The sequence below is a fragment of the Artemia franciscana genome, chromosome 5, assembly GCF_032884065.1.
Source record: "Artemia franciscana chromosome 5, ASM3288406v1, whole genome shotgun sequence".
Taxonomy (NCBI): Eukaryota; Metazoa; Arthropoda; class Branchiopoda; order Anostraca; family Artemiidae; genus Artemia; species Artemia franciscana.
The window spans coordinates 10,288,232-10,302,513 of NC_088867.1; the positions used below are offsets into that span (position 1 = coordinate 10,288,232).

The 14,282-nt window shown below is 35.6% G+C and overlaps 1 protein-coding gene across 7 annotated transcripts in view; it reads left to right on the top strand.

The window, feature by feature from the left end:
- LOC136026965 (E3 ubiquitin-protein ligase NRDP1-like) overlaps positions 1-8,364 on the top strand; it is a 63,124-nt gene extending 54,760 nt beyond the window's left edge. For all 7 annotated transcript variants that reach the window (XR_010617463.1, XM_065703831.1, XM_065703830.1 and 4 more), the window contains one exon: positions 8,096-8,364. Coding sequence is in view for 6 of the 7 variants with exons in the window: in XM_065703831.1 (XP_065559903.1) it covers positions 8,096-8,179 (84 nt within the window). In the remaining variant the exon portion in view is untranslated. The remainder of the gene's footprint in view (positions 1-8,095) is intronic.
- The last annotated feature ends 5,918 nt before the right edge of the window (positions 8,365-14,282 follow it).

Genomic DNA, 14,282 nt, shown 5'->3' on the forward strand with positions numbered 1-14,282 from the left:
GTCCAGGAGACTGCATTTCATCTTCTCCAACATCAGTTATATGACCCATTCCTGAAGAAGCTTTGTTGGGCACGGCAGTAGATTGAATTGTAGTATTCAAGGGTTGGAAAGTGTAATTAAATAGGTCAGCAAGCATTCCCCACCACGACAGTGCTATTCTAATGGGCTAACCACCTGCACAAGTCTTCAGTCTTTTCGTTGGAAAATATAACATGACTGAATTGTTTTTAAGTTTCATCTATTTTTAATGTCTTTTTGAGACTTCCAAGAAGAAATTATTAGTAAAACAAATGAAATAAAAGGTTGGGGGTATGGGGCTCAGTCATATTCATTATGATAGTGTTTGTATCCACTTCTAGAATATTAACAAACAAAAATTTAGAGGGGTGGCACTGTCACATTCATATTGTGTATTTTACCCTTAGTAATGACAGCTTTTCTAGAGACACTAGTTTGACTATCCTGTATTGTTCACACTCTAAAGAAAAAATTCTAAGTAGAAAAGAAAGGAAAAAATTAGGGAACAGGATTAGGGACCTCGTCATATTTATTAGGAAACTGGCTTTTTCCGTTTCTTGAATTTTCACAAAAAAGAACATTTTTTAAAAGGGTGGGTCTGTCGTATTAATAATGCGCAATCTACTATTAGTCTAGTGTTGACTTAAACAATTGCTTGTATTCTAAATTCGTAATTATGAGAGTAGTCAATCTTGAATGCTCAAGATTTAAATGTATAATAGACATTTATGATCAAAGTTCGATTAATGTCTGGTGAAATGATCTTCCCCTTTAAGTATTCTCTGAAAGTTCCGACTTAATACCGAAATCAATTCTTAAGATACGCTATTTTGACAATGTGCATGGGCATAGCGTCTTTTGATTAGTTCAAACTTCCCCTTAATACTGTAAATGGAGTAGTTTGGTAATAGCAGCGGTGGTAGTTGTAGTAGTATTGGGAGCATCAAAATTTTGCCTTCTTGATCATCTCCCTTATCATTTTCTGAATCTTTAAATTAATATACTCAGTTGTTTCTGTGTTGCACCCTTTTGACTATCCGTATACACATAAAGCGTTTTGATTTAGTTCAACACTCTCCTCAACATGAAAGGCTCACCTGAATATCCTTCGTCTTCCTTGAAAGAAAATTTCAAACATAAATACCCTTTTCAATAGCAGTACTATGTGTAAACCATGAAATAATTGCCTAACTTATGTAGTAAAGTAGATTTTGTGGTAGTAGTAAAATTGTTATTAATCTCACCCTTGGACAGAGTGTGGGTATGGTCCTAAGGGTGATTAAAACATTGGGTACCATTTCCTTAGGGTTGGCCCGGCTAATCATATGAGGCTAACCTTCTTCTATAGATGAGAAGCTTATATGATGTTATAGAAAGGCTTGATATAATTATGATTGCTTTTATTAACATCTCCGCAGACAACAGAACAAGACTTGAAGTCGAAATTAGTTATAACTAGTGCAAAAATATGTAAGAAAATACCGTAGCACTTGCTATATCAAAACGATCCAAAGTCCAATAATAATAAAAACAGTTCAAAGATTACAGTCGCGTTGTCGCAAAGACAGGGCATAAATATATACTCTATGCCCTGACTGCACGTCCTGTTTAAAACAAAGAAGTGGGTATTACAAAATCCCGCGGCTCCACGACAATTCCGTCAGCTCTTAGTTTGGTGGTCAGTTCAAAAACACATTATCTTGGTGGAAACATTTAGTTTGAAACTTTTATTTTAGTAAAAAGTGGTATTTAAAAACTTTGAATTTTGTATTTTGCATCTTAATATTTTTATTTTTTACTAATATCAATTTCTGACTTAATTAGTCTGTTTACTACAGTACTACCCCCTATAAGAAGAGCCGTCTTGACTCTTTATATTCTTGTTTCAAAGGACAATTTTGACTCAAATACTTGAACAACTCTATACCTGTAATCGCTGTGTGTCAGAATCATTTTCTTACAGAATACTTTCATTTTGATTCTTTGAGAGGTACTTCCAAAGGCAGAAAAAAAAATGCTCCAATAGCTTCGTAGTGGTTTTAACTGTGACTTTCTATTCATGTATATTCCTTTTGGTTACCTTTTTTAACCCTGTGGATTTCTGTGCACCGGGGGGCTACTTTTTTCCTTTTTTATACCGCTGAAGGAGAATACATGTTCACTCATTTATGGATTTTAAGTTGTCTCTGTGATGAGTCGCATCCTGATTGAAGCAAAAATTATACCTGACAAATGAGCAAGTGTTAAACCAGAATAGGTTAAAGTTGTACACTATGCAGAGATTAAGCCCCCTGAAAAGCTGCCCATGGCTTAGAAATAATCCAAAAGTACTTGAAATAGAGTGTATGGAGAAAGGAGGTCCCTCTAGGTAAACAAAAATCATGGTGGTTGGGGTTTTTTAGGCGGGGCTTCCACCTAGTGAGAGGAAAATCACTAGATTAGTGATTTTTTGGTTTATCTAGTGATCTTCTTCAATAGTCTAATGATATATGTGCTGATTTAGTGATTTTTGGGCAGCATAAAAATCACTAGAAATAAGGACAAATTTCTAGGGATTTATCCATGGCAGTAGATCTGGAAACGTCACAGAAGGACATGAGTTGTTCAAAAATAATAAAACAAAGATTTTTTATCATTATTGTGCTGCACGATTGAAATTTGTAAAAAAAGGTAAATTTGTAAAAATTTGTAAAAAAAAAAAGAAAGATGACGAGTAGAAAAAGAAGAATGATGAATCGGATTTTGCGGTCCATAGGCATAATCAAAAACTTCCCTTGAAATCTTGCAATGTCAAAAAAAATGAAATTTTCTTTTCTTTATCCCCAAATTAACTGGTCGCAACCTCGACTCCCCTGCAGTGGTTAACCAAAGGGTGGGCTCTCCAAGACGGCCAGTTAAAGGCCTGGGACCCTAACTGGTACTGGCTGATAGGTTTATAAATTAAAAAAAGTGGTCTATTTAGCTCGCAAAAAGTGCCACAAACCCTCTAGTGGCACTTTTGGGAAGAAAAGAAATCGACCCAGAAAGCAGTTCTACAGAAAAAAAAAGTAAGGTTGAGAGTGAAAGTAAAGCTTACGCTCTGTATAGAGTAACCCCACTGAAAAGCTACCCTTGACTTGCAAATAATCAAAAAGTACCTTATGTAAGAGTGTTGAAGGAGGGTTCTTCTGTAGTTCCAAAACTAATGTTGGTGGGTTTGAAAATGTCAAAGAAGAACGAGTTGTTCAATCATAATAACAGTGAAGATTTCTTATAATTATAGTATTGCACAAGTATACAAATTTGTAAGAAAAAAAAAGCTAATGAGTAGTAAAAAAAAGAATAATATTTCACAGTCCAAAATTGTTTGATATAGAGCAATGGAAAAAGCTCTTTAGAATTCTAGAACGTAAGAAAATAATGAATGGCAATCTGCTATAGGATATTAGGAGTGGGGTGCAAAATGTTAGAAACAATAAAGGTTAACTTTGGTGGTTATTGATCGCGATGACTATGGTATTAAGCATAAAGGGGGTGGGGTTACCCCTTCGTTTACAGAAAAATTGCTGTTAGATTACTTGTTTTTACATTATATAGAACTTGTTTTTACATTAGTTTTTTGGACCAACAATATGTTTTAAATGGGTAGAGAGCATCTAGCTAAACTCTTTATGCAAAATAATAAGGTCTTGTCTCCCATTTTCCAATAACACTAAACAAAGTGGTTTCACAATATGTAGGGTAAAGTAGATGAATTCAATATGGGGTTCCGACTTCTGAATTATATAATAAATGGGGATGTCTGTTCTGTGGAGCATGCTAAAAGCTTGAAAATACTAGGATGGTTTGTTGGTAAATGTTATAGTATCTGAAAACAATTATTGGAAATCTAGCATTGTTTTTACGGATAAGGAGGATAGGAATTGTTATTTTTTTGCATTAAATATTAGGATGATACTGGTGGGTAAGTTACTTGTAAATGGTTAAAACGTTGAAAAATAATAGAGAAAAATCATTGAAAAACTGTATATTTGAAAATTTTTGGTGCAATTCTCTGCTTAAACAGGACCTCAATAAATTTCAAATTTATTGGGCTTGTCAAAAGTGAATCTGTTAGTAAAAGTAAAAAATAAAAGTAAGAAATCTTTCAGTGTTATTATTTAGTATGCATTACCACTTATAACTATGGAGTTTGACAAGGTTGCCTGTTTGCACCGGAAGGCTATTTATAATAAGCAGAACTATGATCGAAGACTGTGGGGTTCTGTATTACCATATATGAACCATCTGAAATTTTATGCCCATGTAATTCACCCGTATGATAAAAGCATTAAAGATATGAATAGCATCAATGATGAAGTGAAAGAAATATGCAGCTGTTTTGGAGTTGGAGCATAGTTTCTGAAGCCTTATGTACCCACGGATAAACTGTCTACAGATTGTTCTTGTTACCCGAACGACTGACCGTATTTCAAATAGAAGGACACAAGAAAAATGTTGTTGTATCCCGTTTTGTTGGGCTATAATGAGAGATAGGTCGGGATGACTTGGACACATTCTAAATATGAAGGATGACAGATTGCCGAAAATTGTCCTTTTTGGCCAAACGGTCAAGAGCTAATCGGAAAGCTTACCGTCCTTTGTTCGGGCGGGAGGATGTCATAAAGAAAAATTTAAGGGGAATGGGAACTTCCAGAGTGGCTGTAAAGAGTGAGGCATTGAATAGATCGGGATGAAGGAGGAGCGTACGTAGCTGTTTTGGTCTCGGACAACTTGTTGCTGAGGCAAAATGTTACTAGTTGTAGTAGTTGGGTGTCGTAAGTACCCAGATAAATTACAGAATTCTGAAAATGAAGTAAGATTTCTTAGTAAGTTGAAACCAAGAGACATGCATCCTCGTGAAAAGTGCATTCGACATCCTAACAAGTATACCAAAACTAAACCCTTGAGATCACTAGCACAGGGATCAGTACTTTTGAATGTTTTGAGTTTTAAGCATTATTTTATATAAAAAGGTGCGTTTTTCCAATTTTTATTCTTCTGAATAAAATCAATTAATAAACATGTTTAAACTTCCTCTGTGTTTTATGTTTGAATAGATGAGATCAACTTATGGGATCACCAACATGGAATAACCATTTGTGAATGTTCAATAATAAGCTTTTCTGTAAAATCTCTTCTGTAATCTTTTCTGTAAAATCTTGCCTTGTTTTCCTCTCATTCCAGGCGATCTAATGATCCTACATTAATTTTAAATCCAGATGAACCTGACTGAGACTCTAGGCAGGCGTGGCTTGCTAAAAGATACCAAACAAGTATTGGTCTAATTGTAGAGGCACACTTTTTCCGCTTTTTACCCGTGCCACTTAACCAAACACTTGGAAAACTACAAGTTCTAGGACTATCTACCTTAGTTCTACAGGCCCTAGGAATGACGCATGGACGGATAATAGATAGATATATCTATCTGTTAACAAATGAACTGATTTCGGCCTCAAGAAAAGCGTTGGCCAGGGATCAGTGCAGGACGGTGACTAGCACATCTCCTCAAGTCTATATTGAAGCGTCTAAGCTGGCTCAGAACTGAGCAGTAGGAATAACCTGAAACACTCAGTATGAAAGGAGCTTTGTGCAATCCCTGGCCCATCCTTCTCATAACATGGTTTTCAGCATTTGGCGAAAACTTTTTTATCAACAAGATTCAAAATCTTGCACAAAGCCCATTACCTCAAACACATTATATTTTCATGCCTACAAATATTATGCTACTATGGGGAGATGAGGAAGAAGTTTTTACGCCCGAAAACGCCAGGTAAAAACAAACCAAACCCAGAAGAATTATCCATTAATTAGAAACCCATGCTAATGCTGTGTATTTATTAGGCTATAATTTCCTCGAGGGGTACAACTCCTCAAGTTGGAATAGGGTTCACCACTAGGTATCCCAAAATGGTCGATGCCCTTTGTGAGTACTTTGGGGGGGAGGGGCTGTTGTCCTCCCATAGAGCATTCTCCTGCGAAGGTGCTTTTTGTCCACGTGCAATTTATAACATTGAAATTTTCAACTTAATATCCTCAGCTGTTCCTTATATATATATCGCTGATGTTCACAATAATCAGGAGAAAAGTGCGTTGTGAATGTGTTCACCATCTCTGTCAACATTTCCTTGAAGTTTCATTGTAAGAATCATCAAATATCAATCATTTCCCCTTATCTTGACTAAATAACATTGAGCAACTTGCAGAACTTAAACCCCTTGTCCTGAGGGCTGAAAGGTAGGGGGGTCTACACCCTGGAACCATAGTTAGATTGAATATGGACCATTTTGAACAAAATGGCTATTTCAAAATCTGGATCAGATCCATTTGGGAAAAAGGAGGCTGGAGGGAAGGGGTGGTTTAGGCTCTGATCACTTTTGGCTTTTAGAAAGGGAACTAGAGTGTTCCATTTTCATTCCGATGAGCCTCCTCCACATGCTATACAAAGTAATCTATCCATAAGAAATTTACGTTTTAGGAATAGAAAACTTGTATAGCTTACAACCCTTGCCTCCCAACTTTGGGTTTTTTCAACCCTTGAGGTATAGTTATTTGACTTTTGCGCAATTTCCAATAAAATGGCTATCTCAAAATATAATCGGAAGCATTTGTGGAAAATAAGTGTTGGGGTAGGGGCTACCTGAACTCGGACCACATTATACTCTTAAACGGTACTAGAACTTCATATTTCTTGTAGAACGAACCCCCCTCCAAATTTAACACGGCCAACCCTTCTATATCAAGTACTTCCATAAAAAAAGAATTACAATAAATAAATAATGAAATATTGAAGCCTCGTGGCTCTTTACTATAGACAATCCTACACTGTTGCCTCTGATAGAAATAATTCACCTCGAATAAGGATTTCTTTTTAGTCAAGTGATTATGTTTTCTGGTCTTCAAAATTCACGAGGGGCGTTAACCCTACTCGTTGTAGTTCCTGGACGTTTCGGTTTTCGCTCGGCTATATATTGCAAATTAATGCTCGTTTTTGGTTCTGTGTATTTATTGGTTGTGATATGAGGTAGTTTCAAGGATATAAAATTATTTTTTTTGATTTCTGATCAGTTTCTGTTTAATTTGTAGCTCCTTACTTTTCTTTCAAGAACTTATTTAAGAAATATATTTTAGGGAATTATAAGAGATAAAATTAACTAGGAAGTTTCATGGACAAAACTCTGTTGTGTATGGTTTCAGAATCTCTTTTTTAACATCTAGTATTGTTCAAACTACGCATATCCATAGGTAACTAAGGTTTTTTAATTCAATGAAAAACAAATGATTGTAAATGCTTACACTTGTAAGACTGACAGTTTCTGAAGGAAAGACGTAAGATTTAAGCCATATATGTGAAGATAAAGTAATGTTATATAAGCATTAGTCTGAATATGACAATTTGAAGACTCAAAATAACATTCAGGAGTCCTTGAGTTCACAAGTTGATGAAGAGATAACTATATTTGAATGACCAAAGCACCGAATTTTAAGTCATAAGTTTAAGATTAACTCTGGGGAATACTTTATTTCTGTTGTGATCCAATTCAGTTAACTAATTGAGAAATGTGGTTCTGTTGTGCCAAATTTTATTTAGCTGGTGTGTTGTGTGCTGAAAAGGCAAAGCCATGTATGAAAGTCTTTAATAAAAGGAGCAGAGAAAAACTGCTGTTTGTTTAGGATCCACAACAAAAACAGCTTAATCTACTAATCTTTCAATACGGTAAGTATTATGTAAGTAAATCTGGGAAGTAATGTAATGGTAATAGTAATGTAATGTTGATGGTAAGTAAATCTTTCAAGATGGTAAGTATTATGCTCTTGAAGTTCTTAAATTTTTTCATCCCCATTAAATTTAAAAAAAAAACTCAGATGAGTATTTTTAGCTTGTCACCGAGGACATGTTCTTCTTTTTTCTAGCTTCCAATATTTTTTCCTCTTGTCTCACACCGTTGAGGAAATAAGCCTTGCAGTGATATGATGGGCTTTAAATAAAGGAATTTATTTTAGTTTGTGATATACTGTACGTACTTGAGATAATCTAAATTTGAGACTTTTATTGCAGAAAGGAGCCCAATTTGCACATTTCAAACTAAAGAAAGAGATTGAAGAACAATTGAAGAAATTACAGAATGATAGCCATCACTAATCCCTAAGGGCCAACTTCTATTACTATCAACATTATTTTTTACCTATGGACTTGGATATTGTGAATCGTCTTTAATTTCATGTACGTTCCTGTTTGCTTATTTTTATTTTTGCTTCTTGTATGTTTTGCACCATCGAGAATATTTTATAATTGGTTTTAAATAATAAACAAAATTTTTATGCTCATTTGAAATGTCTCTAGTCTTATATTGCAGATCATATTTGTCATCATAAACCTTATAACTTTGAAACTAGGAACCAAATATGATTTTCAAGAAAAAATCATGAACTGTTTGGGTTTGGGACGGTTAAAAAATATTATTGATGATTTTAATGACTGCAACTACTTTTATTTTGTCTGACATACTACTACTACTAACAACTCAACACAGCACCTAACCGCCTGAGGCCAATAGAGTTATACACGCCGTTCCTCTATCCCAATCTGTTCAAAGCCTCCCTCTTTACAACCTCCGAGGAAGTTCCCATTTACGTTAACTCTTTCCTTGCGACATCTTCCCAACCCAACCGTGGACATTTTGCCCTAGATGGTTCACCTGAAATACAATCTTTGGCAATCTGTTATCCCTCAACCAATGAATGTGCCCTAGCCATATCAGCCTTTCTTTCACTATAGCCCTAAAAATTGGGGTTGAACAAGAGTTTTTTGTACAGGGTACTGTCTGAAATACAGTCAGTCAGTCGGGTACCCAAAAAAAGCTGTATGCAATTACTCTGCGAAGCACATAGCAAATCTACTTCCGTTTTTCGGAACTTCCAGGCTTAAGAACCATATTTGACCACTGTCGTCACTGTAGCTTCCAATATTTTAATTTTGTTTTAATTGGGAAAATGCCGAACATGCCCAGAGAATAGTTTAAAGAGAGTTTTTTTGACATAAAAAATTGACATATTGACATAAAAAATTTAGTATAGAAAAAGAGTACTAAGAAAAACGGGAGAACAGGGAAAAGAGGGGAGAAACGAGAAAAATACAGGGTAGGGGTAGAAAGCGTTTTGATAGATATTTTCTGGGGTATTCCTATCTGGTGATTACGAAATTGAGAAATAAAATGATATAAAATAAATTGATTAACATAAAACTGAGAAATGGGGGGGGATATACAGGGTAGGGGTAGAAAGCATGTGGAAATGTGTTTTCTAGGGGTTTTCTATCTGCTGATTGTAAAAATTACATCTAAAACAAAGTTTGATAGCAAATACAGGAGATCTCTAAAGGTTCGGCTACCCTATAGGTTCAGAAAAGAAAGAAATACGGAGAGATACTGAAATTAAATTATTCCGTGTTCCCCGTGGTTATCAATGAGCGCATGGGTCAAGATAATCCTGTTCTAATTCGACAGTCAGTGAGAGAAGCAAGGTATACTAGTCATCGCAGAGTTCCTGACGGAATGACATCTAGCGGATCCAATATCTTGATACTTATGATTCAATCTGTGACAGCTATGTTAGTTTCGTTACTCGACACTCTACCTCCCCTAATGGTGTCTTCGATGGATACAGTGCTGGTTCAACCACGAAAGATGCTACGTACAACTAACGGTGTGAGGGAAACCAGCATCAAGTGATCGATTTCAATTTAGGGATGAAGCTCCAGGAAAAGAAGGAAGAGTTTTTGAGTAACTCTCAGAAAAAACAGCGAATTATAAGCTACATCGGGGGAAAACTCAGAGCCAAAGGATTTGAAGTCGTCCCTGCGAAAGACGATGCTGACTATCTAATCATGAAGACTGCCTTAATGAAAGCAGAAAACTCTGAAACAATAGCTCTTGGCAACGACACTGACATTCTGATTCTATTTTTGTATCACCTCCTGCCTAATGCAAAAACACTTTACTTCGAATCGTCAACGAACGCAAAAGAAGCGATAACACGGTTCTGGTGCCTCAACGAAGTGCAAAAAAATGGGAGAAGCATCAAGGCTGTTTCTGGTAGGACATGCACTCATGACCTCACGAGCCTTAGGACTAGGAAAGCAAGCTGTGCTACCTCTTTTGAAGAAGAGCGAAGTGTTCAGAAAAAGATGCAAAGTGTTTCTGGATGAATCATCGTCCAACGATGAAATTGTGAAAGCGGGTGAATATCCTCTACTTAGCTTGTATAAAGCACGACCATACGAAGATCTCACTAAGCTGCGACATCAAATTTTCTTGGAAAAAGTTTCTTCGTCTAATACTACGACGTTTGTTAGGTCTGAAAAGCTTCCACCAATCGATGCTGCAGCTTCATTCCACTCCCAGCGACTGTGCCTCCAGGTATCCCGATGGAAAGAGGAACAAGCTGACCTCAGCCCGGCTGACTGGGGTTGGGTCCTCAGAGACAATAAATACTCCCCTATGATGATGGACTTGTTGCCCGCACCTCAGACTCTTTTGAAAGTCGTGAGATGCAACTGTAAGACAGGCAGCGAGAACTCGCGATGCAGCTGCAAGAAAAATGGATTACCACGTACGTTCACGTGCGGGCAATGTCAGGGTATCAATTGTTTGGACAGGGACAACGAGATTGTCGAAGACGGGGAGCTCGACTAGTGATATCAACGCTGTGCTTTTCAAGTCAACTATACTCCCTTAAAAAGTACTGATTTGACCTATAGTTACTGGAGTTCTTTTTTAGTATTTTGTTCAACGATGTTGCGTTCGAAAGTGCAAATTTTGGCTATAATAGTTGAAGTTTTATGCTGTGACCACTGCCAAGTGGTTGTTTTCTTTATGTTTAGTAATTCAAATGGTTGTGAGATATATCTTTGATTCAAGAAAGTAAAAGTTTGATACTTAAGCGAGTTATTTTGTAAGGCCTACTTATTAGAAATTAGCAGCTGGCTCAGGAGTCAGGCCTCCCTTCTCCTTTTCCGTTGTGTCCTCCAGTTTTGTTTGGTTTTCATGGTTTTTCTTTCCTTCCTTTTAGGTGTCAGTTTCGTGATCAGCAGATAGGAAAACCCCAGAAAACTCATTCAAACTGATTTCTATCTCTGACTTCAATTGTCTCTTTTCTTCCCCTCTTTCCCCCTTTTCCCCCTTTATGTTGAGGCTCATGTTCTTTATTTAATTTTAGATGTCAGTTTCAGCAGATGGAACGACTCCATAAAATAAATTTCATAGTCCTTTCTAAACCAACCCTGTATTTTTAAATTTTTTCCTCTCTTCTCCCTGTTTTCCGTAGTACTTTTATTCTATACTTAATTTTAGACATCAGTTTTGTGATCGTCGTATGGGAATGCCCAAGAACACTCAATTTGAACTATTTTATGGGTATGTTAGGCAGTTTTCCCAATTTCCACGCATTTCCCCCTATTCTCCTGTTTTTCGGGTACTCGCCCCACTCGGATTTACGGGGACTTTTAGTATATTGTACAGAATGGTTTTCCGATCATTCTGGTACGATTTTCTTTTATATTACAATTTTTCCGGGTCAAACCCTAAAAGTCCTGGACTGGTAAGTGAACCTGTCCACTTGATTAATCTTGTCGTTAGCAAACGTCACCTTTTTATCTTTATTTATTCCTAGCCATGGTCACTTATTCTTCTTAAAATTAATATCCAGACCTATTTTAGCACCCTGAGCTAGTAAAACCTCAAAAAGTTCATTTTGCTCACACTTTCATATAAGACGCTTAAATCATCGGCACAATCTAAGTTCAGGAAGGCTTTTCATCCCCATTTGCTTATATGTTCTTCTATAGCCTTTCCTATGTTCCTTAAGACGATATCAACTAAAACGATCCATATTTATGGGGGTTATCTGAAATGATTCAGGAATGGTCAATATTGCTTTGATTAGTCATGAAAGCAACAGTCTGTTGCGAAAACATATTTATCTTAATTCCGAAAAAAGCTTGAAACCCCCTTTAAAAGGGCATCAGATTACAATGAAAAGTGTTCATAATATAGTTTTCAGCATTTGGCAAAGATTGAAAGGACTAGTGCCCTTTTTAATAGTCAAAAATGATTGCAGGGCAACTAAGCCATTTTGTTCAACGGTAATTGAAAAGTCTAAAAATTAAGTATTTGAGAATGACGACGCCTAAAGCCCTCAGGGCAAGGGTTATAAGTTATGCCCTGGGGACTTTTAAGGTTTATATGAAAAGGCTGATCGTGTAAGCTTCGTAGGGGGCTCATTGGACTGTTAATCAGAAGTTTTAGTGCTCTTTTTGAGATTCAGAATGAAGAGATTTGAGATTCCAATGAAAAGTGCACTATTGGAATCAACATGGTCAAAAACCTGAAATAGAATAATTACAGTCCTCCGTCTTAACAAAAATGGAAATCACTTTTTTGCACTAGCATCAGTTACGTGTCTATTTTCTCCTTCCAGGGCAAGGGGGAACACAAAATTATAGATTTTTCTTTGTTTACCTTTAATTAGTACTGTCATTGAACAAACTTGTTCTGTCACGCCCTTTCTCGGTAATTCCCTTTCGGTAGCATTTGCATGTATATCCTACTAGTTGCTTCTTGGGCTGATATGGCGTATAGCCTCTGGCTACAAAATGATTTACTCATTTCTTAACTTTTCTTATTCAAAGATTGAAACTTTAAAGTTGTTTCGAAAAAAAATTTTATGACTCCGTTTTCTTACACTATGCATGGCACATTCGTATAGCTGCGCGTTGAAAGACTCTAAAGTATCATGGGTGGTGCATTTCCAACATGCATAGAATGTACCACATGTTGTACAAGACTTCTGAAGGTTGGTAACTTCTCAATTCAAGGTTTAGCCCTAACGTGAGATTAAACTTGAAAAGAACTGTTTTTGTTATATACCCTATTGAAGAATAAACCATAAACCATTGTAACCAAAAGTTGAAAACGCTTTTTGAAAAAAACTGCCCAGTAAAAAACAGAATGTCATCTAACACTGATTCAGGAAGAGTAACTATTATTTCATTCGTCTTAAAAGTAAAAGTTTATTGCAAAAAGAAATTTATTGTAATTTCAAAAAAAAAATCAAACAAAATGGGCGTCAGATTAAAATGAAAAGTGCATTATTAGAATCAGCTTTGTAAAAAAAAAAACTTGTGCAGGGAAATTACAGTCTCCAACTTTGAACAATAAGGAAAGTGTATTATTCAAATCAGCATTATAAATAATCTTGTGCAGGGAAATTACAGTTCCCAGCTTTGAACAATAAGGAAAATTGCTTTTTTTGAATGGGTAGCACTGTCTTATTTCTCCTAAATCTGAGCTGATTAGAAATTATATAGATAAATAAGTTTAAAATTAAAAGTAAGGGACGAAATTAAAACTTAAAACGAACAAATATTATTCCTTGCAGAAAATCTAAGTATAAAACAACAAGAATGATGATTTAGGAGTCAAAAGTGAATAAGTAGCCTCACAATATCAAACTAATTCAGAACACTTTTCATAGCCTTACAAGAGTTGTGATATCAGTAACTTTCAATATACAATTAAAATTATCTTAAAAACTTAAGTTTAAATTTAAATATCATCTTATTAAGTTTAAAGTCTTTAAACAGCATACAAATATTATGGATTTATTTATCAGAAGACATATTTGTCCTAGTATTGATTGGTTAAAGCAATTATCGAAATGAAGAACAAATAAACCGTAATATGAACTCTGAAATCCCAAAATTTTTCTCTATGCACCGGAGATTATAAAGTTATGATACGTTATGTTATGATTTCAAGTATGATAAGTCCTAATAGTACCAAGATTGCTTTACTTTAAGCTTGTCTACAAAATAACCATGACAAGATCATTACAAAATGATTAAATGTGTGACATGTTACCATATGATCACAATAACTGACATGCAGGGTGGAAAATTGATTACTGAAGTGTGCTTACATTTGAAGCACACCTCCTTGTTGAGTAATGCTTTAGAAAGTGTTATCAGACAATATTGCTATCAGAGATGAAATAAAAGCAAGAGTATCATATGGCTAGAATATGCTACACCTTCATACATGATCAAAAGTTTTTCCTTTTCCTGATTACTACACAGAATGTTACACTAATATTACGGGCATTCTTGTATCCTATGTGCATAGGCTACAAGATTCATAAATTTCAACAGTGAAATATATTGAAGTTTTATCCTGGATCAATAAATCGAA